The following is a 25,429-nucleotide window of genomic DNA, read 5'->3' on the forward strand; positions in this document are numbered from 1 at the left end:
AAAATACTGACTTCGGTGGTCCTGTGTCTATAAGAACTTTTCTCTTGCAGATTTTATTGATTGTGATTATGAAATATAGAAAACAACTTAGCTAAAGTTATTCTCTCTGCTAGCATGAAGTTGCAGGAGGTCAGATTGGTCTCTTTTCTTGATCAGCGCTTGTGAATTACACAAAGCAAATATTTAAATTAACTACTGAGCTGAAAAGGTGGGATAAATTTGACCTGAATTTAAATGTTCTTAATATAAAAAGCAATGACTGGTGTGAAACTTTCCTTTATAGAAAATGTTGAGAAATAGGGAGCAATTCGTATGATGCTTTAAGATATGTAATTTCAGAAGATTTCTGATTTCAGTTGATTTGTATTCTGAACTCTACTGGCTGTGCTGGATATTTCTCAGAGACTATAGAAGGAATCTGTGGTAAGGAGCTCAGTTTTAGATGTATATGTTTTGATGAAATGATGCTCATCCAAGGCCCTGAAAGACTGTCCACGGGGAAGGAATATTTTCATTCTGCATTTGAAATGAGTCAGTCTTTTTCAAACCAAACAGTGGGAATTTTGGAGAAGAGGTTTCAGCTTAATTGTGTTTACATCCTTAAATCCTAGGTTTTACTGGTGTGAATGACAGTACATCTCCAAGCTGTTCAGTGAAAAGGAGTAACATTTTGGTTGCCTTCTGAACCATGTGGAATACCTTGATTCCACAAGATTTCTGAATGATAATGTGAATCATATGCAGTTCTGTTGCGTATGATCTCATTAGAGTGGTCAGGTGCTGGAACGGGCTGCCCAGGGAAGTGGTTGAGTCACCATCCCTGGAGGTGTTCAAGAAATATTCAGATGTGGCACTGAGGGACATGGTTTAGTGGGGAAATATTGGTGGTAGGTGGAGAGTTGGCCTGGATGATCTTGGAGGTTGTCATGGTTTTGTGATTTTCGGTTATTGGTATTCCACATCATAACATCATGTAGTGGATGTACCTAGTTCTCAGAAGAGAAAAACTACTACAGTCCCCACGGTACTTTTCTCCTCTGTTACCATTTTCCAGCCGGAGGGAAAAGATAAAAGCTCGCAGCATAAAAACTTGCAGATCACGAGACCTCGTCCCTTTTTCCGCCGTCTCTCGTCTTGGCAGCACCTCGCTCTCCAGCCGTCTTATCGTCGGTACTAGAGTAAGGCCTACCTTGATTTTGGGACATTCTCTCTCTCTGTATTGGATTTATCAGCTTAAATTGTAATTATATTGTATTATAGTGTGTTGTTTTGCATTCCGATATCTTATTTAGTAAATTAGTTTGTTTCTCCTCAGATTGTTGCCGCTGTTCTTTGCTCTCAGGGCCTTCTCCTTACCCTTTTCCCCTTTTCCCTTTTCCCGGGGCGTGGGCCCGTGGATCCCCCGTCCCCTTTGTCACGGAACCGGGCCAAACGCCCGTAAACCGTTGACAGAGGTCTTTTCCAACCTTGGTGATTCTATGACTCTATGACCATTCTGTCAATTTGTAAACTGATGCATCACACATCTCAATATCCATGATCAGGGTTTTAGTTTTCACCTCTATTGCCACATTCAGTAGAGCACAATAACCCACTTTTTCAAGATCCTACAGACTCCTGTTCGCACAGCTTTCACACTTCTTTATATAAAAAATATTCTGCTGTAATGAACTGGGGTTTCACTGAAACAAAACCAAAGCAATAATGGATGCAGCTAATCTGTGCTAGTTGCATTTTAGTGGGTTTATTTTGCTTTGTTTTGTGGTGTTTTTTTTTTTTTTGACATTTCTTGGAGTAATAAGAGAGCATATCAGATCTCAGCCAAAATTTTTTTCATGTGTGCAGATGATTACATGTGTAAGTATGTTTGTAGTAAACTATTTTGGTCCTGTAGTGCTCCAACCTTCCCAGGTATTTAATTAAGACTAGATTCTGCTGAATTATCTACTAGAATTGTCACATGAAAATCCACAAGCAGATCATGAAGACGAATATAGAAATAATTGGCGTTAATCACAGGCTGAGAAGGTGGTTCTGTGGGAATTAATCACTTCCATTCATTTACATTTAGTTTTTCTAGGACAGTAGTAGAGCTGCTCTATTCAGAGTAATAGTGAAGCAGTGATGTGGAAATCAAATGGAATATCTACATTGTCGAAATTTTAGTTTTTAAAACATAATCCTCATAAGAATTGTTACAGCTGTAAGACTGTAGCTGTGTTTGCACCTTTTTAAGGTACTCTGAAATTGGATCTCAGTGAAGGCATTGTAAGTGTTGAGAGCTATGGCTTAGGAAATCAGTTTCATAGCATGGAATAATTTTGCAATATTATCCAAAATATTGGGGTAATTTCCAGCTTGTTACAGAAGCATTTGCAGTGCCTGTCATTATTATTATTATTATTATTATTATTATTATTATTATTTCCCTACACAAACAATCCAGAGAAGAAAATGGCTTTAGTGAACTTCTCTGAAAGACCTGGGATTGTCTGCAATGTTCTCTCATCATTGTGAGACAGAGTGCAAAGTTGAAGTAAAGGGAAAAAAAAAGGAAGAAGAATCCTACCTTTTCTCTAAACTCACTTTCACTTATTGCTATGTCAGACTGAAGGAAGATCTGCCTTAGAATCATGGAATCATAGAATCACCAAGGTTGGAAAAGACCTCCAAGATCATCCTGGCCAACCGTTCACCTACCACCAATATTTCCCCACTAAACCACATCCCTTAATATCACATCTACATATTTCTTGAGCACCTCCAGTGATGGTGACTCCACCACCTCCCTGGGCAGCCTTCTGTTTGAGTGGGAGCTTTTCAGATATTCAGATCATACAGAGTCCTCTTTGAACTGCAGCCTTTTTTGACTATCCTCTTTCTGGAAGACGCTTCCAGAGTTTCTCTCTGCTGGATTCTGTCCCAACACTGATTTTAATTTCAATTACTTTTCTCCCTCCTTTGTTTATACTTCTGCTATGCTCAGGGCTGTCCCTACTAAACCCAAGATCCTTATAAGCTAACCAAACTGGTTTTGTGCTTTATTGGCTCTCTACTTACCAACATGAGTACATCTTGTTCCAGAGCAAGGCTAATCCATGTGCTGCTGAGGTGAATTGTTCATCATTTGTTCACTCTAAAGGGAGCCAAGAAAATCCAATTTGGATGTAGATGTTTCACTTTCAGACAGCTAAATTTGTGTGATGTGAATCCTGTCGTTGGTGTTGCAAGACCACATGCTGTGGAAGGTCTTAATATTGTCCAAATGTAATGAGTCCATTAACTGCAAGATGGGATACAGCTGGGCGAATGTTAGGCCTATTGAGGTACAGTAGAAAAGCAAGACCATAGGAAATGTGGGTGGAAGACAAAGGAATTATGTAACTTGCCAGAGCTTATACAGTGATTTAACATTATCTTTCAATGCAGGAATGAAACTCTTCTATAAACTGAACCAAAGAATAAAAAAAAGTTTTTCATCTCTCTTAAGATAGAACAGACAGCATTGCAGTCCCAGGCCTGTTCTGGGAGACATTTCCCTGACAGCTGAACAATATGCTCTTGAGGAGTCAACAAAGTAAGGGAATCATTTTTCAATCCAGTGAGGAGTCAGAAAACTTATTATATCCATTCTTTTTCCATCGAGATAGATTGAACTTTGGCTCATGAAATCTTTCTGTGTTGTTGTTCATATCTGTGGAGGAAGCCAATGGGTATTCACCTGGGACATCACTGCAGACTGCTAAGTCCAAGTACTCAATGAAGTACAAGCTGTTATACTCAGAATAGCTTTGTGAGAAAATAACAGTAACAATAAGGAGAAAAAAACAACAATAAGGAATTGCACATACACAGCAAAGAAAGATCATTTGGTCATCTTTTCTGAACAACTTAGTGATTTTTCAAACTTCCAAAAAATCCCTCTGCCAGTACCTAAGTTTTGTCAGACCGTGCGAAGTCGTGCATGCATTAACTTCTCTGGCATAAGGCAATTGCTTATTGTTTTTACCACCTTCTGTTAAGTCCCTTTCATTTGTTATCTTATTGCTTTGGTTCTTCTTTCAGACGGGAAAGGTCAGAGATAATATCACTTGGCTTTGCAGGTGCTGGAGTTCAGTGACTGGATCTTGTCTGTGGGTCCGTCACCAACTGCAGAACCACTTCTCCACGTGGTGAAATGTCTTATTAAAGATAACCCTGGTACATCCTCCTAAATAAGAGCATGTAGCACCTTGCACAGAGACTAACATGCTCCAGGGCTCGATGTCTTTTTTATCATAGAATCATAGAATGGCCTGTGTTGAAAAGGACCTCAGTGATCATCTAGTTTCAACCCACCTGCCATGGGCAGGGTTGCCAACCACTAGACCAGGCTGCCCAGAGTTTGCAGTGAGGGGCCCAGCATTGAGCACAGCACTTGAGGTGTGGCCTCCCTAGTGCCATTTCAGAGGGATCATCGCTATGCTGCTCTTGCTGACAACACTTTCTGATACAAGCCAGGATGCCATTGGCCTTCTTGGCCACCTGGGCACACCTCTACACAGTCTTCCAGCCACTCTGCCCCAAGCCTGTAGTGTTGCCTGGGGTTGTTGTGGCCGAAGTGCAGGACCCGGCACTTGGTCTTGTTGAACTTCATCCCTTTGGCCTCAGCCCAGAGATCCAGCCTGTCCAGATCTCTCTGTAGGGCCTTGCTAACCCCTGGCAGATGGACACGTTCCTGCCAGCTTGGTATCATCTGCAAACTTACTGGGGGTGCACTCAATCCCCTCATCCAGGTCGTCAATAAAGGATAAAAAGGCTCTACTTGAGATCTACTTTTTTTCTGCTCATACTCTTTCCTCTGGCTACTTCCTTATCTATTTTATGTTTTAAGGACTTGATGTAGGTATGATGTTCCAAATTCATTGACAAATGGGTAAGTCAGATAAGATTATACTTACTAAGTAGAGCTTTGGCTTATAAGAGAAGCTGTTTTCTTTACCCTTCTGTCAGGATTTAGATGCTGCAGCCATCAGAGAACACAGAAAAAGTTAGTGGTTCTGTATGACTGCATGCACAGCTAGTCCTTATCTGTTCACAGTTTTCTGTTATATCAAGCAATAATGTGAGAATCTCCTCTATGGTTAAGCAATTGTAAGCCATCCTCATCAATGGAAGTGTGTGAATGCAGATAGAGGAGCAGTCCCATCTTAGCGTTTAAAGCAGTTCTGTGGGGTTGTATGTGATAACGATGTGCGCACTGGGTTTACAGCTAGGGAGAGGTCCAGTAGTTCAGTTTCCAGAAGGACGTTTACAAGCACAGCATCTGTCTTCACTTTATAGACTGTCAAATAGGAATGGTTGGGAAATTGTGAAATTCTTATCAAAGTTTGTAAAATGTCACGTTTCATTCATGAGAAATGCGAGGGTCCTCCGGCTGTTCACAGCAGTCTTGGCAGGACTTGGTTCTTTCGTAGTCCTTTGCTGTGTTTTGCCTATCCTCTTGATATCCTGTGAACACACGCTCAGTTCTAGTGTTGACAGTGAATTAGAAGAGTCCATACGAGCTCCAATGCAATACTGAAAAAGCAATAGGTGCGCCTATGGTTAGGGAAGGAAATGGAGATGACCATCAAGGAAATCAAATTGATCAAGCAGTTGTTATAAAACTTCGATATGCCAGCTGGAGACCACATTTTACTGGTTATAGTGTAATGCTTTTAAAGAACCTTGCCAAGCAGCACTTAAAGCTCTGCTGGAGTGGAGCAGCATGTAGTTACCTTTATGATCTCGTATTAGATGCATATTAGCTCTGAAGTGCTGCGTACATCACAGATGCTTTGTAAGGGTAATTGACCTGCCTGTGATGATGAAGAGAAAGCTTCTCATACCATATTTCTATTTTGACTAATGCTTCTTAAATACATGGTAGTTCAAAAATATTTAATTGCAACTGGGTGCATCAAACTGAGTGCAGTTGTGTGTGTTAATAGGAACATGGCCATCAGGTCGAGGAAGGTGATCCTCTGCCTCTACTCTGCCCTTATGAGGCCACATTTAGAATATTGTGTCCAGTTATGGGCTCCTCAGTTCAAAAAAGACAGGGATCTCCTAGAGGGAGTCCAGTGGAGGGCCACAAAGATGATAAAGGGCCTGGAGCATCTCCTGTATGAGAAAAGGCTGAGTAACCTGGGTCTGTTCAGCCTGGGGAGGAGAAGACTGCAAGAGGATCTAATACATGTTCATAAATATTTGAAGGAAGGTGGGAGGCAAATGCATGAGGCCAGGCTCTTCTCGGTGGTGTGTAACGATAGGACAAGGAGTGATGGCCTAAAACTTGAACATAGGAATTTCTGTACTAACATGAAGAAGAACTTATTTATGGTAAGGGTGACGGAGCACTGGCACAGATTGCCCAGAGATGTCTGGAGTCTCCTTCTATGGAGATATTCAAGACCCATCTGGACGCTGACATGTGCGACCTGCTGTAGATTTCCTGCTTTAGCAGTGGGTTGGACTGAATGATTTCTTCAGGTCCCTTCCAACTCCTGCAACTCTGTGATTCTGCGATTATCCGTAGTCTTTAGTTAAAGAAGTGGTGCCCTTTTCCTAGTTCTCTGTGGAAATCAACAAAGTAAAGGCACAATAAAACTGCTCGAAAGCAGAACAGAGAAAATAATCCCAGTCAAGGCAAGAATTGCTGAGTGAATTTTATAGGTGATATTGTATGGGAAATCTACTAGGAGCAACTATCCTCTGCACAGGGAGTTATCAATTGTATTCCATGGTCTCTGCTTTTAAGTCTGCAGCTGATACGCTTGCAAAAATAAGCTAGAATAACTTGACAAATAGATAAATGATCCACTTGTGCCCATCTGAAACCCTGTACCTTTCCAGTTTTCCAGTGGAGAGTTCTGAAGTCATTAAAAGGTCAAAATGCTCAGATACCCAGAATGGTCCTTTAGGTATCAGTAAATTTCCATTTTCTACTGTCCATTCATACTTGTGTGGTTTAAACATCATAATATTAAGGAGAATTGTCATATAATGAAGATTCCTGTCACTTGTAAAAGCCAGGCATTTCATGTGGAGTTTGTTTAAACAAATAAACAACAACCAAAGTATGGGTTAGTTTTATACACTGTGTCCTGGAAAGTCACAGACTTTCATAGCTTAAGAAAAGCTGGGCTTTGTGTTCAAATGTATGGAATATAGTAAATATGAATTTTCAACAGGTTTTGATAATGTCTTTATTAAAGAGAAATTCTACCTTTACAGAAAGTAGGCATCAGCTGAAATCAGAACTGAGTGTTCTAGACACGATGGGTTTACCTGAATGTAACAGATTTCCATACCTCTGCTGGTCTGTAGTAACCTGTGCATGCTCTCTGCTTGTGGTTAATGCAAGGCATCAAAACTTGACTTACTGGAAATGAAAGAGAACCAAAACTTAAATGTAATGCCTTGGATTTGATGTGAACCAAGAAGGATACGTATATATGTATGTATACTTACTGCATATCATATGAGAGAGAATAATTTTCTAAGTTGCAAAAAAAGTATTCTCTGTCTGAGAAAGAGGAAAGAAATTAGGAGGATTACGTGCTCTTTTCTCAGAAGCAATAATGAGTACCACAGGGATTTATGCTAGAATAATCCAGATGATCAAGAATTAATGCAGATCTTTTGAAGGTGTTAGCTGGAATATTTTTCCTTAATTGGCTGAGAAATGCTTATGTAAAACTGTTCTAGAATGGTTTTGAAAAGTTTCTTGAAATGTTAGGAAAATTCTATAAAGTTAGAGGATTAGGAAATACAAGAGCCAATAGGATATATAGAAATGATAAGAAGTGTCCTTTTTAAGGACCGGTTACAACAGTCTTACATCCTCAGGGAATTTCAATTTAATCAAAACCACTAAAAGGAAAAGAAAAAGAAAAAGGAAAAAAAAAACCTACCAAAATTATAATTGAGGGCAGCCAAAGTAAAACATGCAAGAAGTTATTAGGCTGTGCTAGAAGGAATAAAGATAGTACTGAAAGGAAGAAAAGGCCATGGCATAGATTGAAATCAGCGCTCAGTTTTGCTTACCATTAGCACTTTGATGTCTTAAACTACAGAGATGGAATTTTCACTGATTATCCTAGGCAGACTGAGTAAAGAGACAAAAATATATATATATGCATATGCACTGTGTCAAAGCAGTAACATTCGTTGTCCAAAAATAGCATTAAGATATGGGAATTGTTCTTGAGGATGCTTATATGTACTCTATGGACTGTAAAGAGAGACAATGTAGACTGAACTGAACTGTTAGCATCTAAGATGTAGGTGGCTTCAGAGCTGTTTAATGTTTTAATGACCTGAATGAAAGGGCACAGTGCATCCTCAGCAAATCTGGAGATGACACACATTTTGAAGGAATGACGGTAAGACCAAGTGGTTGGCTTGGTTGGCCGCTTGAATTCAGAGCTGGAGAAATGGGCAGAGAAGAACTTCATCAAACTCAAGAAAAAGAAATGCAAAGTCCTGAACCTGGAGTGGAACAACCCCATGCACCAGGACAGGCTGGGGACCAGGTGGATGAAAAGCAGTGGTATAGAAAAGAACCTGGGGTTCTTGGTAGTTGTCAACTTGATCCTGGGCAAACAGCGTGCCTTTATGGCAAAGAGGACCAACAGCTTCATGGGCTGCATGAGGACACACACGGGCAGCATGGTGAGGGAGGTGATCCTTCCTCTCTCTTCAGCCAAGGCGAGATACAGCTGGAGTGCTGTATCCGGGAATTACAAGGAGGGGCAAAGGGAGCTGGGACTGCTAAAGTGGAGAAGAGGTGGCTCAGGGAGATCTCATCTGTGTGTAGGAGTATCTGATGGGAACATGTAAAGAAGATGGAAGCACGCTCTTCTTACTGGCAATCAACAAGACAAGAGACAACAAGCAAAAACTGAAATATAGGAAATTCACCTTTACCGTAATAAAACTCTTTTTACTGTTAGGGTGGTCGAGTACTGTTAGAAGAGACAACCTGATCGTGTCTGCCACCAATGGATGTTCTGTAGCACAAGACCCACACATCAGTGCACATGCTAGAGCATTGGCTGGATCCTTCCTTGTGGACAATCCTGCTAGAAAATCCAGGTTGCTTTTTATCAGCTCTTTCAAGTAGAAGCGTGGCATTTCTGGTTGATGCCATCAAGATATTCCGGTGTATCTGGAAAGGGCTGGCCTGTCCCATGCAACAGCAAATCCTTTCTGAAAATCCACCTCTTTGATTAAGCCTCCTGATGTAATTACTGTTCAGAGCCTGTTTTGTCACTGACAACAGGCATGTTGAGCGGAAACAAGGACTCCCGGGACTTTTCCATTTGGCACACAGAAGGAGAAAGGTGAATAAATGTCTTCTTGGCGTTCAGGGAAAAGATAGAGCTATATTCTTAGGTAGTGTGAGTCTGTGCAGAATCATTAACTTCAGTGCATTTACAAAGTTCAGTACCAATTAAACAAAACATCCCCCAAATATTTAAAATGCTGAAAATAATAAGTGATGTATCAGAAATAGTAGAAAAGACATTATGTTGTCCTTGTCTGCCTTTATAGGATTGTCCTTTGCTGTCTACTTTGTATAGGAGATTTTAGTGCTCTTGCTCTCTAGGAGACTTATTTGCTATTAACTTTTCTTTTTTAGTTTCTCTGATACCTTGAATGTCTCAGCATCAAATTATTGACACCCTAAACTGATTCATTCTTAATCCTTTGTGTTATAATACAAAACCCAACTAGGGTTTTGTACTGCTGATCCAGAAGAGACTAGAGGTGGAATTATTCTGTCCAAATATAGATACCCACAATGTAGATGTCAATGTATGAGCTAGCTGTTAATTATTCCTCTATACTCAAGGGAGAGAAGTTGAATGTTTAAAGTTGACAGGTAAAATAGGTCAGACAAATTGCTTTGTTCCTATGTCTACTTCTCTCTTTATATATGCATCCTTAACTATATAAAAACAGACTTGACAATGAGCTCATGTATGAGTACATGTCTTCTAGATTTCTAAACTTAGCTGACAGGACCTAGGTCATTGAAGGGTTACTTCTCTAACTGTATTTATTTCTTGCTTGTGAGAGGTTCAGTTGACATGAGAGAGGTTCACCGTGTTCTTTAATATGCATCAGGAAGGTGACATGCTGCATTTGGGGTATGTGGGGAGGGAGATAATAAAATGCTTTGAATTCCACACCTTATAATGACAGCCTACAGGTGATAAATGGTGTATCAATTACATAACCATCTGTTCCTATCTAAGCCAAAGATGTTCATCTAGAAAAACCTGTGCCAAAATCAGCCATGGAGTCCCCTTCCCTGGGGAGAACTCAGAAATACTGATGGGGTGGTGTGAGGGCCAAACAGGTGATGGCTGGAGTGTTCTTTTTGGTTGCTTTTTTCTTTTATACCTCATCATTCTCCATCCATGGTATATTCTGCATAGAGGAGTACTCTTCATGCCACTGAGAAGTGCTGAGATCACTCTGCATGAAAAGTGTGACTCTGCTGCAACGCGATCTGCAAAAGTGTGATTGATCTTGCATATCTCAGAAGCTTTCAGATTTCTGCACTTGTACTGCTCCGATACGGTGCAGGAGAAGGATGTGGTGGGCAGCCCTGACCAGACACTGAATTAAGATTAATTAAGTAAAGAACTCACATTTCATCACCTCTGGTCAAGGCCACTGTTGGTCAGCTTTGAAATTTATTGCTTTCCTTTCAGACCTCTGGCATGCATCCCAGTGGTCCATAACTAGGAGCCTAGCAGATCAGATTTTTCTTTCTTTTGGGTGAGATCTCAGTAACAGCTCATATTTGCTTTATACAGTCGCTAAAATCCTCTTTTACTCATCCTACACGGGTACAACTTTGAGCTACTGTATAACAATTCCATCTATTGCTTGGTATGGTGAGATCTGAATCTTTTCAGATGTGATCCTTTTATGCTTACCTGTGAGTAGGCACATCCTACTTGGAGAGGTCTCACTGTCTGTTTTTATTAGTTATTTACATATACTGCACATGTGTCACTTCTTGTGATGGGAATCTCCTCACTGGCCTTTAGGCTTCTGTAACACAGAGTCCACATAAGCCCTAGGGACATTGGAGTCCTTTTTTGCATTATCCCTACTTCTAAAAAGCTTTTCTTGTAGTAATTGGCTGAATGTACTTATTTGTGAGTTAATTAGCCTTTCGTTGCTAATGGGTTGACTCTGCACCTGTGTGTAGCATACACCACAGGAGCTGCTGCACATTATATACAGATTTCTCTGCAGGTCTGGGACACAGGTTTGTAGGCCTGGTGGTTGGTATTACCTAAAAAAATGCTTGGGCTTCTGTGGGTGACACAGAGGCCTCAGTCCAGTTCTTGATGTGGGTTTCCATGACTACCTCAAAGGCAAAAAAATGAAGCTGATTCTTTTTCTCTGCAAAATGTCGAAGGAACACAGCATAATGGTGAGCAGATGTTCTCACATCTTTAGAAATTTATTTGAAACAAACAGAAAATAGAAGACACCCTCTTTCCAATCTTCAAACCTAGCGAATGCCAGGTTAAAGTAAAGCTGGATCTTCAACCACTGGAAAGAGTGTGTTCTAAAGGTTACCACTTCACCACAGGTTATCCTTCCATCCATTTAGTCGACCATCTCCCACTCTTCTGTTGCATTTAAATCTTATTTTTGACACATTACTGTGGCAGAATCCAAGGACAAAACTCAATCTCCACACCACTCTCTGGCCTTACTGGACGGAGCTGCCTGCACACAGGAGCACAAATTATCAAGAAATTAATTTCGAATCCGAATGTCTGCTAATGCGTCTGCCTGGTTGTCTGTTGCTTCTGTTAATGCAGTGACTTTCTTTTTCCGTCTTTTCACTACTGAATGTCACCATGGATGTATTCTCCTCCTCGACTGAGATCTTATCAGTCCTTCATTATTTGATAAACCATCAGAAATGCAGTTAAGTAATTAAATTCAGTACCAGAGCAGACCCGGAGTGACTGATTGAGTGAGGATGGAAGAAGGCAGATCAGAGAGAATTTTATGAATCATTGTTCTCCATTTAGTCAGAGTCTGGATAGAGAAGACAAAAATCTAAAGAGAACTTAATTTTCTGTTCTGTTTTTTAATTGAAAGACTGTACTTTCTAAATGCTGATGTCTTGGCTGTATGTTGCAATTAATATAAGAATAGAGTACCCACTGACTGCAAAAGTTCTTTCACATTTGCCTTTGGCACTCCTTTATTTACTTTCTGTCTTCAGTCTGTTTTCTTTTCAGCCTTTTTTTCCACATTCTGATTTCTAAATGTTTTATTATTTCTGTAATTGTTTACATGTCCTGTACCCATGACTTCTCTTTTCCTTTCTCAAACATTTGCTTACCTCTATACACATTTCTCTTGTTAGGAAGATGTGTCAGTCATGCTTATGCCTTCATAGGTGCTAAGTGGTGTTGTACAGAAAACCTGCATCACACAATAAGAATTTAAAAAGCACCTCTACATTCAAACTTTTCATTTACAGATGTAAATGAAACAGATAAGAATAGTTCTCTGGCTCTGAGACAAACTGGTGTGGCACAACTCATGCTCAGGGGCTAAACTCCCATACCTTCCTAAGAAAAGAGATTGCGTCTAATTTTCCGTAGGCAAAGGACCTCTAGGTGAGTTCATCTTGGAGGAATGAGGTCTAGAAGGTAGAGATAAAGTGAAGGGGATCCATCTCAGGTAATGGACAAATGCATTTTAAAACATGCTGGTAGGTAGGACATCAAGTAGAGACCTCTAAGCCCGAGAGCACAGTTCATTCCTTCCAATTTCTATTATTGAGTGTTCAAAAAGCTCTCTTCACAACTCCGGCCATGGATTTTGTTATCCGAATGAGTGATCTTTGAGAAGAAATCACCAAGTTTTACAGCCTCTTAAAAAACCCTCAGACAGTCGTGATTTTGAGCCATTACTGAAATCGAGAAGATCGAATCATGACTTCAGAAATGAAGCATACAGACCCTCTGACTGGTTCAAAATGTTCCATTATTCCTTTCCTTTAGGTACAATAGAGCTCCTATTAAAGAATCTCTTTCAGTACTTTCTATGATGCAAGCTACTGATCGTACACCCATGTTCTTTGGCTTCAAATTTAGTATCCTAGATGATCTATAATAGCTGCAATCCAGACAATTATGACTGACCTCTGATGTATGTATCTCAGTTCAAGCATTGTGGTCTCTGTTTTCTTTCATTTTCTTTCTCATACTCTTCCCTGTTTGTCGTATTTATAACCATTTTTCTCTTTCACTGCAGAGGTTTGAGCCTTGACGTGAAGACATTGACAAGCAGATCTGCAAAGAGTGTGTGCTTCAGCCCTAATTAACCGTGTTAAAAAAGCTAAACTTGACTAAAGATCAAAATCAAGAGACAAAGATGGCCATCAGTTGGAAGACCTGCTTCTTCACTCTCGTATTGCTTCCCATGGTAAGGATAGATGCCCTTATTTACGCTGCCATTATTTAAATATGTGTTCTCAAGGGTAGCATTCGCTAAGGATGAAAGCTCTGCTATTGATGCTAGCTCTGGTTTTGTGTCTGTGTGGCCCAATAGATTCTGTTAAGTGTTCTCTAACTTCCTTTGTTGATAGAATTGGACTCTGAAGCCTAAGCCTTAAGGTATCAGCCAATACTTTTGGTTGCCTCCATTTTCAGATGGTCAATGTTCAGTAAAAGAGCAGGTGGGCCTTAAAGATACCGGCACTCTAACTCGTTAGTCACTTTGATTAAGATGTTGGTTTTTTTATGAACAGGACAGGGATTTGTTTGTATCATAAATCTTTAGTTACCAAATCACGTGCTATCCTGTGAGTTACTCAGTCCTAACACATATCAGGGAATTGATCACATTAGTATATGCTTGCCCATTGTCTCCATCTGCATTGTGGCTCTATCTAGCCTCCTATAAAAGCTGTAAGAATGTTGAATAAAGCTTTTTTTTTTTTTCACTTTGCAACCATAGGCAGTGGTATACAACCTCTGTAATAAATCCATCTTGCATTTCAGCTCAGCTCTTAGCTGGATCATTGATCATAACTGTGCTTTTCATTACGTCTCAGGAAGCATTTCACAAAGGAATACTGTGAGAAACAGCACTACTATTTAAATGCTCTATCTGATTCTTATTGATAGGTTTCTGTAACTTCCATACAGATGCTTTGCAAATGCCTAATATTCTTTGATATCCAAGTATGGTATCTTAAAGCATTATTGAAATAAATCTTGGTTTTATTTTTAAGTAAGAATTGCATAATACAGCTGTGATGTGACCAGAGTATCTTTTGGCAGTTTTTACAGTTTCTTGCTCATGCATCTTGACTGTAACTTTTGCAATGCAAAAGAGTCAGCATATAGCACTCTTGATTTTGTCACACACGAATGTGTATTCTTTCCCCTTGGGTCTTATTTAGAGACCACTTTAATTGACTGCAGATCTGAAATGTAGTGTTATTCAGATAAATTATTTAGAATGAGAATGTTCATCTAAATAATTTAGCCCCTCACTTTATAAATATCTGATCTTTGATTTTTTTTTCCTCATATGTTGACTATTCTATTACCTGACTTTCCTGGGCAGGTAGAAAGTATTATTTACAGCAGTCTCTTGGGAGCTCCCACCTTACTGCTAAGCCTAGGACAATCTCGGTGTCAATGAGATGCATCCTATGTTAGGAGAAATTGGACAGCAGACTGGTAGAGCTGCTGTATTTCTGGGTAAGAAACCACATTTTTCAGACTGGAACAAACGTATTAATGCGATCACGTGAGCTGAAAGGCAAAGGGATTTTTTTTAATGGCTAGTGATCTTCGGCATTTCAAGATTGTTGGCATCCAGCTTGAGACAGACGAAAGGCATCTTCTTATTTAGAAGTGAACTATTTTTAATTAAGGGAAATAAATGCGACTGAATGTATTTCTTGAGCTTTTAGAAGATGGATGACCTTCCTGGCGAATGCAAAAGGACAGCAAATTTCCAGTTCTTAGCATTTCAGGACATAGCTGTGATCGCTGAGGTGGATAATTAGTGATCTGCTCCAGCTTTTGGACAGAACATCTCCCTAATGAAATTCTGTGAAGCAAACCAGAGTTAGCAAGAATAAGTATGGTTTTGTACACGTGGTTTCTTCAGTGTTTATGAGCTTTTTTTATCACTTTCTCATAATCTCCTGTAAGAAGCCGGGCAGTGAAATTAATGATTCTAAAGTGAACTTGTGTATATGCATACACACTTCTTTGGTCAGTGAAGGGACTTATTCCCGTGACAGACTTTACCATAATTTCTATATAGTATTCATTCTTCTAAAGTTTGTTTTCAAGGACAGGAGCTCAGGAATGGCGCAATGTTACGTATGGTTCTTCCCTTGCTGAGAATTTTTCTGATGCTTGGGGTAACATGTTTTCCCTCTGTTGTGTCTTGCTTTCTCTTTGAACCATCTCTGATATGCTGGGCTGATGTCCTTAAATTGATACTATCCTATCATGCAGAGGCAGGGATTTTCTACAAACTGAGTGAGAGTGGCATTTTAAAAAGCTAAAGTCAATTTGACTGTCATCTCATCCTCCAAAGGGTTCCTTAAAAAGTCTTCTTTCGCCTTGTTTTTCTCTAACCACACCTGGTACTGTTCAAGAAATCTCCATTTACTTTCAAGGAGAGCCGTTGTTTTCGGCTGCGGGTTAGCTTTCTGTTTTGAGACACGTTTCCATCCCATGAGCTCCTGAATCTGTGCCGTGCCTTGGATGTGCAGTTTTTGGTTTCAGCCATCAATTATCCACCTGAACTAAGGTCTGCAATCCCAAAAAGGTCGAAGAAAGGCAAAAACTGTATTGATGGAAAGTTCTAGGTGCCCTCAGTTCTAGGCTCAGACCAAATCCCAAGAAAATACTATACGAATAAAAATTTAGATGTGGCCATTTTTAGACATGGACAATTCTAATTGTCAGAGACAATTTATTAGTGATTAGATTTCTCTTGTGCTTAACAAGCTATTTTGTATTTCCTTACCGCAAAGGTATTCCACCTTACTGTTAATTGCCTGGGACTTAAGACAAGATATGGAGAGAGGGACCTGTGAGGCCTGTACAGAGAACTCCCTGAGAGCGATTCCTGAAATCTATTTTTTCCCATTTAAAATATTTTCCTAACTAAAAGTCCATGTTGATATTTTAGATGTTGTCAGCTAGACTGCTTATTTTCAGTGCAAAATTGCACTGCGGCTACATCATTTTCTGTGTTTGGTCCAAACATCTTTTCATTTGTACATCCGTTTTCTTCAGCTTATTTTTTTTTTCCTTCTGAATTCATGGAATCAGAGAATTGTTTGAGTTGGAAGGGACCTTTCAGGGTCCCACTCCCCTGCAGTGCACAGGGGCACCCACAGCTCCACCAAGTGCTCAGAGCCCCATCCCCTGATGTTGGGTGTCTGCAGGGACAGGGCCCCACCACCTCTCTGCGCAACCTGTGCCCGTGCCTCACTGCCCTCACTGTAAACAGCTTCTTCCTTATATCCAATCTAAATGTCTCCTCTTTTAGTTTGAAACCGTTTCCCCTTGTCCCATCAGTCCTTGGTACAGAGTCTATCCACTTCATTCTTACAGCCCCCCATTTAGTGCCACTTCACCTGATTTCTCGTTCCATTCATTTGTGATAGCAGTAGGCATATTTTTTGGTTTTGTTTATTTGTTTGTTCTGTTTGTTTTTTTTTTTAACTGGAAATATTATCAAAAGTCATCATAAAATTAGCGAAGAGATAGGATCCTAAACCAAGGTTCCTTTGTCTGGTTCCAAATGTACTTGAGAAACAATGAAATTCATGACTCACAAAGTTGGCTTAGTGTATGAACTGAATTTTAAATGTAACTGCAATGCAGGTGTTCCAACTGTCTGAAATAATTCAATCAGTTGCATTTCTTCAGCTAATACTTGGAAATTCTTGTGGATGCATTTTTAATATTGCTAAGCTTAAGGTTTCCAATGAAAAGATGCTTCTTGCAGTGTTTCATTAGCTGGTGAACATATGCTCATTGGCCTTTAAAGACTATTTTTAAGAAGTCTTTTTAAAGACTAAATAAAAAGGGAGAGATGAAAAAAAGAAAGGTGTGAGTGATGTCCCTTGTATACAAGCACTGAAATTCAATCACAGTATGAGAGTGAGGTGTATAAATACAGATCTGGATGTGTAGGCAGCATCTCATGGATCAGAGAGCTGGATCCTGAACTGATTTTCAAGCCCCCATTCATTAACGGATGAGGAGAGAAACTAATTCTGTTTACTCTGATAATATATCTCAACTTTTTAAGGGTTTATGTTCTACAGTGAAGAGAACTTGCTGTGTTAGTCCTTGTCTGTGGCTGTTGTTTACGGTGCTGGGCTACATTCAAATAGGACCATATATTTCAGTCTCTCTTATTTTTAAAATATGAGAAACAGTGTATTAAGGCAAAGCCTTTCACCAGTTCCTCTCTGCTTCTGCTATGTTTGTTGGAATATCCGTAGCCTAAATGAGAGGTTCCCTTCTCAATGGGGACAGAAACCTGTATGGTTGCGTTGGGCTCTGCTCTTTAGGCAACCTGATTTTTCCATGTAAGACTTAATGAGCCGGCACTTAATGAGTTTATCGGTCTTGTGATTTGTAAGATCTCATGATCCTATTAGAAAAGTCAAGTTCTCTGCAGGATTACAGCAGTGTCTAACATGACACAGTGTTACGTGGGAGTGTTCTCTTACTTAGGGAATACCACAGGAACCCCCTGTACAAACATGGCCAGGAATGTCCTCCAGAGGAGGACCTCTTGAAAACCTATGACTTGTTTAAAAAGAATAAAATGAAGGAAAAAAAAAAAAAGGTCTTAAGAGATGTATTACTGGGTAAGGTAGCTTCAAAGATACGGCTCAGAATTTGTGGTAGGGTCTATCCCAAAGATATCTGAGGGCTTCCAGGTTGCATAATGGAGTCGGTGCCCTTGAAACAGCCCAACTTCAAGCACTTCCTTGAGGAACAAACATTAGGATCCTGGTTCCAGACGGTCATTACCCTGCCAGCAGGTGGGATGAATACTTCCCGAAGGTGACTGATTGCACCTGAGAACTCTATAAATCTCTTTCTCTGAGAGAGCCTTGTGCGTTGGCACTCCAAGGATGTCCGGAGCTGGTAGGGGACCTTGGCATTACACTGGTGCTCTATCTCATATGCTGGCACTTGAAATCTCACCCCAGAGACTCCAGCTGTTAGTTAGGATTATTGCAGGAGCTGAAGAAAGACACACTTGGCTAAAATGTTTTAAAGCATATGAAGTGTATTAGCACAAAATGTGAAAGACAAACAAGAACAAAACTAAAAAAAAAAGAAAAAAAGAATTTTCTACCCACTTCTGGTTCAAAACACTGCACACACACATAGGCATCCATGGGTAATTTTCCTTATTTAGGCAGATAGAATCATAGAATCATAGAATCATAGAATCATAGAATCATAGAATCATAGAATGGCCTGGGTTGAAAAGGACCGTAATGATCATTGAGTTTCAACTCCCCTGCTGTGTGCAGGGTCACCAACCACTAGACCAGGCTGCCCAGAGCCACGTCCAGCCTGGCCTTGAATGCCTCCAGGGATGGGGCATCCACAACATCCTTGGGCAACCTGTTCCAGTGCATCACCACCCTCTGTGTGAGAAACCTCCTAATATCTAACCTAAACCTCCCCTGTCTTAGTTTAAAACTATTCCCCCTTGTCCTATCACTGTCTACCCTCACAAACAGTTGTAATGTATCCAGGTAATGTCCAGATAATGTATCCAGGTCTTAGAAGTGCACAGCAGAAGGATATGAAGCGGAAGATGGTTGCCCTGCATTAATGCTTTCACTTTTTTGCCCTGTGGTAGTTGTAATAGTTTCTGTGACAGGCAAATAATATGATGACAACACTGATTTAAGGACATTAATATGATCCCTTTTCCTGCTGGTTTTGCATTCACGAGCTTGGAGAAGTATTGGCTGAGTTGTCAAATAACAAATTAGGAAATAAAAAAGAGTTCTTGGAAAATGAGCCCATAAAAAGAAATCTAAATCAGTGATTTTTCATATTTCTTAGCTATAAATATATAGCACCTGGAGGAATGTTATTCAAGTCTCTAGCAAGTGTGCCTCTGACCTCTTCCTCTTTGGGTTTGCAGAGTCAGCAGCCTAAAAGGTTTTCCTTAAGGTCAAGTTGAAGAAGTAGTTGTGATGCAGAACCAAAGCTGCACTTTGAAGGAGGGGGAGATGGAAGCAAAAGGAGAAAGTGAAAAAATGAATAATAGTGAAACAAATATATTACAATACTGTCATTTTGCTGGAGATCTGGCCTTTATATATTCTCCCATCCCTTTCACCTTTGTATGTAGTAAATAGCAATTTTTACCTTCTATTCCCAATCTGAAAGAGTCCACTGCTTTGCAAAGTGAATGCGTATTGTATGGCAAGAACTGGGGCCTTCCTGAGGATCACGTTCTTCCTGGAGGAGCACACAGGATCGGTGCTTGCCCCAGGGTTACATGTTGCAAGGCCATCCAGATGAGCGGTCCATAGGTTACCTCTGAAATCACCATAGGTACAGGAAGGGGGTGGAAGGCAGAATGTATTGCACTTAAGGATGCTTCCAGGGCTGCTTTTTCATACCACTAGAGACAGCTCTTTAATCAAGCTCTACGAAGCCTATTAAAAACACTGCCAAGCATAAAGCCCAAGTGTTGCTATCCTTACAGTCCCCGGAGGCAGAGAACCCAGCTCAACAAGCCCCTCTTTGTCTCCGTGGGGAAAGAGTGAATTGCACACTCCAGGCTCACTTCTGCCCATGAAAAGAGAACTGGGTTTTGGTCAGATTTGCTTTTTTCTTGCCATGTGGAAATCGCTTGGAAGAGACAATTGGTGAGATATGAGTTTCCTTCTGCGCTAAGCGTGGTGATCTCTGTGATATATTTATTCTGTGTTGTATGATGTCAGTTGGGCCCAAAACGGAGAATATCACCATCCTGATGAATAGGAACTGCCTGTGTGCTTTTCAGTGCCTGACAGAGCTGAGCTGTGTGCTTAACTGATGTCAGCCAATGCACCAATATTTAGCCATCTAAACAATGGATGTCTAGTTTAAGAGATTTAGCACTATGTGTATCTACCAATGATGCTTCCATAGCCAGCTGTAAGAGGCAGGCACCTCCAGGCATTGGTATGACCTCTCATAAACCCTCCTAGTCCTCTCCTTACTGCAATGTAATTAAAAATTAGCTTAGATGAGGCTTTGGTTTCCTTAGCTTTTAGAAAACTCATCTTCATTAAGCAGCATGCTACTTTTTATGAATATCATGTGGACGCTGAATAGATGACGCTAATAGATGCCCAACTGAATGTCTTGCATTATCAATATCTTGGGACTCATCTTCTTTCATAGAGTCGTAGAATCATAGAATGCCTTGGGTTGGAAGGGACCTCAAGGATCATCAAGCTACAACACCTCTGCCACAGGCAGGGCCACCAACCTCCATATCTAATACTAGACCAGGGTGCCCAGGGCCCCATCCAACCTGGCCTTGAACACCTCCAGGGACAGGGCATCCATAACCTCTCCGGGCAGCCTGTTCCAGCACCTCACCACTCTCTTGGTAAAGAACTTCCCCCTGATATCCAACCTAAATCTTCCCTCCTTCAACTTAAAACCATTTCCCCTTGTCCTGCCATTATCTACCCTTGTAAAGAGATGACTCCCCTCCTGTATGTAGGCTCCCTTCAGGTCCTGGAAGGCTGCAATGAGGTCAGCCTGCAGCCTTCTCTTCTCCAGGCTGAACAAGCCCAGCTCCCTCAGCCTCTCTTTGTAGGGGAGGTGCTCCAGCCCTCTTATCATTCTTTGTCAAAATATCAAATATGCTGTTTATTATCTTTCCTGAAATACATTTTAAAAATGAATAATTTCATGTGTTTTCTTGTATGGATGAAGTCAAATCTCAGTGGATCATTGTATCTCTAGTAAAAAATTAATTAAAAGTCCATACCATTCAATACTTCACTATCTTTAAAACAATGAAAGAAAATGAGTCTTCGTATGCAGTCAGTTCGCTCCATCCTCCAAGTATACATTATATATGCACACTGAACGGCTGAAAAGTTCTACTTAAGATTGCAAAGTGACTGCTTTTTTTACTGCTTCTGGCTTTCCTGATAACGTATTTATGCAATGTCCTCTTCTGTCACGCATTTCTCTATATGCTGACTCAGCATCTGTGGCCAAAATGTGTTATTCAGAGGTTATTTAGGCTAAATGCAGTCAGGTGGATTGGTTGTCTGAAGACTCCTGAAGAAGTTTGTCAGTCATGAGGATTATTGGTATTTATGATTTGGGAAGGGAAAATACAGGATTATCTATTTATTTGTTTGTTTTTACTTTATTTTTCTCACCCAACAGACACATCTAAGCATGTTACATATTTTGGCTTAAAGGTGTTCAGAAATCTTTATTGTTTGTAAAGTGCCTGCCAGATAAGTAATAATATGGAATGCATTATTGGGTAAGATTAGAAATATGCTGAAGCTTAAAGGTATAAGATAGCGCTCACTTCCTCATAAATATATATTTCCTTGCTGACTTCTGGCTGATCTGGTTTTAGTTATAAGATTTCAATCATAGAATCGTAGAATCAACAAGGTTGGAAAAGACCCAGGTTCACCCAGTCCAACCGTCCACCTACCACAAATATTTCCCACTAAACCATGTCTCTTAGCACAGCATCTAAGTGTCTCTTGAACACAACTGAACAAATGTGACAAAGCACAAGTACTGCAGTACAAGCTCAATTCCCATGCAGTTCCAGGCTAAAGCAGCCCATTTTAGTGTCTATTCAAGCTATGTAGACATGCAAAATCCAAACCCTTTTACCCATCATGTGTTGTCTGTTATGCCTGAACGAATGGCAGACATGCTCTGTAAACGACCTGCAAGCTCATTTAAAGTAATTATTGGATCTGACTGCATGTCGTCCATCTGGCAGCTTTGATGGAAATAATGGTGAGGTTACTGTTCACCCTGTAACCAACCATGACAGTAGGCATTCCCTTGCCCATTTCTTTTGCAGAACAGCAGTGGGAGGGCAGGCTGCAGCAATGGGAATGGGCTGTACAATGGTGGGTGGTCCTTTGATATTCTAAGGAAGTAAGACTTACGTGGTCACACCTGTGCATGTGTGTTTAGTTTGCCATTTTTCCAGGTCATCTGTCTGTCTTCAGATTCTGAATGGCCTGGTTGATTTCAGCTAAATTTGACAGAAGGGCTGCGTTCTCAGATGAATTAATTTTCAAAACGTTTCATGGGAATTCTTTGTTAAAGACAGAGATTTTGTTAATTCCCTCTGGAAAAATGAACTTGAAAGCACAGTATCTGAACAGGATCTCATCTGGGAGGTGCTAATCCATAACGATCTATGACTAAAGCCTTATGCAGCTGATCACAAAACCCATCAGCTTTGTTTTCAAACCATCTTTCATCTAATTCAGGTATTATTGGATCCCTGATGTTAGAAGAGTAACTTGAGACATGAGAGATGGAAGATCAAATGTTCCTTATGCCTCAGATTAGTGTTTAGTTTGAGTAGTGCTTCAGCTTCTTGTTCCTCAGTTCTTTCTTTGTGAAATGAAGCCATCTCTGCCTGCTCTGCCTCTAAAAGGTCAGGAAAAGACAAATCCACTTAAGTGTGTCCAACAATTAGAGTGATGGTGCCCAAGACAAATGTATGAGAGACAAGAGGTTCTGTTGATCTCTGTGCTATGAGGTCTCCTTGGAACCTTGTCTTCTCCAGGCTGAACAAGCCCAACTCTCTCAACATGCTGAGAGATGCTGCGATCTGTCTGTTCAGCCAACCCCCCAAAAAAGAATGTTGGGTTCTGTATTTGGTTTAGTTTGTCCCTTGAGCCGTAAGAAAAATCAGCAGTTGTGAAGCACAGCATTATTTCTCATGTTTGCTATACTGAATTGACCATCCAGCATTCCTCTTTTTCTGCCTTTTCTCTCAGCTGTTTTTGAACATCATACTTAACGTATTTTCATTATTTTTTTCATAAAATTAATGGGCATACACATGCATTGGTGCTCTGAAAAATCACAGATGAGCATGAACAGGATGCTGTGAAGAAAGCACTGCCTCCTGAGAGCGGGGCTGGTCTCTTCTCACTGGTGACAAGGGACAGGACAAGGGGAAATGGCCTCAAGCTGCGCCAGGGGAGGTTTAGTTTGGATATCAGGAAAAACTTCTTTATAGAAAGGGTTGTGAAGCACTGGAACAGGCTCCCCAGGGAGGTGGTGGAGTCACCATCCCTGAATGTGTTTAAAAACCATTTGGATGTGGTGCTCGGGGACATGATTTAGCAGTGAGTTGTTAGAGTATTATGGTTAGGTTGTGGTTGGACAGGATCTTGAAGGTCCTTTCCAACCTGAGCAATTCTATGATCCTATGATTCTGAGTCTTCCAACGCTGATACAAAATCCCATGTAAATCTCCATCTGATGGAATGCTTTCATCTTTGTATCAGCACGTGTATTTCTTTTGCACTTCACACAAGTTTATTTGTTCTGTTTTTTTCAGTTGCGAATACCAGCTCCTTTTTTTGAGAGAATTTTTTTTTTTCTGTGAGCTAAAGGGGTACATGGAGACCAGGAATTATAATATTGATTTTGGTTTGGTTTTCTCACTGTTACCTGTTTGTTAAGTCAGTAATTCTGCAAATATTTAACTGCAAGTCACAAAGACAAAAATTCAGCCATGGAATCTTCTCTTGAGTCCTCTTATTGCTATTAACAAAAGCCTAAAAACCACCTTCTGGATGACAATTTGTACTAGAGGAATAGGTCATCGTGTACTGAGGTCAACTCCTGCTACATGGTCGTGCTTGCAACTGGAGGCCTTTGGATGTTGACCAGTGTTAAGTGGCAAGGTTCCAGCTGTGATCATTGCTTTGGGAAACAAAAAGAATCAAAGAAAAGGCATGAAATCTGGAGTTTAAAGTAACGTAACAAAACCAAAGGGAAAGTGGCAGTGATGTGTATGAATAATGTTCTTCTAGAGAAAGTTCTGTTCTCAGTACTTACTGCCTGCATTTGGAGGGCAGGTGCTTTTATTCCTGTAATTTTTTCATATGTGAAAATGTGAAATATGTTTGTCTGTTAGCAGGGATTCTGAAAACAGTCGCCTTGAAATAAATAGAAATTAACATATAGTGGAGTCGCCCAGAATAACCCATGAGGAACAACATAAAATATGTTCAACCAATTCTGCTTTCAAGTCTTTCTTCACCTTAATTATGACAGAAGTTTGCTCACGTGGGAGGGGAATTTCTTCTCTCTCTCTCTTCCTTATGTAGTAGTCATACAGTATTTACATGTATTTATGCTTTCTACTGATATCAGGATAACCAAAGCAAACTGAAGTAACATCCCTCTGTTTCTGACCCTACCTATTCCTGCAGAAAATGAAGCTTTTTCATTAACAGCAATTTAAACCAAGTCAAAGGGTTGCTTCAATTTAATGTTTTCCTATCTCTTTTTCATGTCTTACTGCAGTTCAGAAATAAGTGAGGTTATGAAAATGTAGACCATTTACCTTAGAGAAAATGCTTTGCTCATCATTATTCCCTTGCACATATATGTCTGTAAAAGGGAAGGTAAGGACCCAAACTCCCTGAGGAGTAAAAATAAAATGCTCTGTGGAAATGAGTTTTCTCTCCATAATTAGGAATACATTATCAGAAGTGAACTTCTTTGGAGGAGAGGACATGAGTTAGGGAGCTGAAAATGATAAGGCTGATATCTGAGCAATTCTTGCCTCTTTCCTGAGGTCATGTTGCATATATTGCATGACTCTCACCAGACACTGCTATTATCTACAGAGGCAAAATTCAGCTTATGCTGCTAGGATGTGTACTACATCAAGACTTCTGGAATCCAGGGTGGCTGAAAATTTCATGGCAAGAATTTGGTGAGATTATGGTGCAGTCATTGTCACTGACAAAGTAGCATCCAACATTTTTGAGTCCAAATACACCAAGGTGGTGGACTCTGTTAAATCTGGAGTACATAAATATTCCAGAAGAACCTTCTTCTCTTTGTCCAGAGTGACAATTTCAGTCCATGTGGCAAATTTAACTTGGGAGGAGAGACTAAAACATATTGGTCAACATTTATTATATATGGGGTTTGGACTCAACGATCACTGGAGGTCCCTTCCAACCCCTATAATTCTGTGATTTATTATCTTTAGTGTAAAATAGTAACCGTGTATGTTTGGACTTCTAAGTTTTTATTGGGTTTTATCCTCTCTCCTCTCCTCTCCTCTCCTCTCC

The 25,429-nt window shown here is 40.3% G+C and overlaps 1 protein-coding gene across 9 annotated transcripts in view; it reads left to right on the plus strand.

Moving 5' to 3' along the window:
- The window catches only part of LOC110394526 (pituitary adenylate cyclase-activating polypeptide type I receptor-like), a 136,648-nt gene that overhangs the window by 20,509 nt on the left and 90,710 nt on the right, over positions 1-25,429 (plus strand). For all 9 annotated transcript variants that reach the window (XM_021388426.1, XM_021388433.1, XM_021388429.1 and 6 more), the window contains one exon: positions 13,333-13,503. In XM_021388426.1, coding sequence (XP_021244101.1) covers positions 13,453-13,503 — 51 coding nt within the window. In that variant the 5' untranslated portion in view covers positions 13,333-13,452. The remainder of the gene's footprint in view (positions 1-13,332; positions 13,504-25,429) is intronic.

This window comes from Numida meleagris, chromosome 2 (genome assembly GCF_002078875.1).
Source record: "Numida meleagris isolate 19003 breed g44 Domestic line chromosome 2, NumMel1.0, whole genome shotgun sequence".
Taxonomy (NCBI): Eukaryota; Metazoa; Chordata; class Aves; order Galliformes; family Numididae; genus Numida; species Numida meleagris.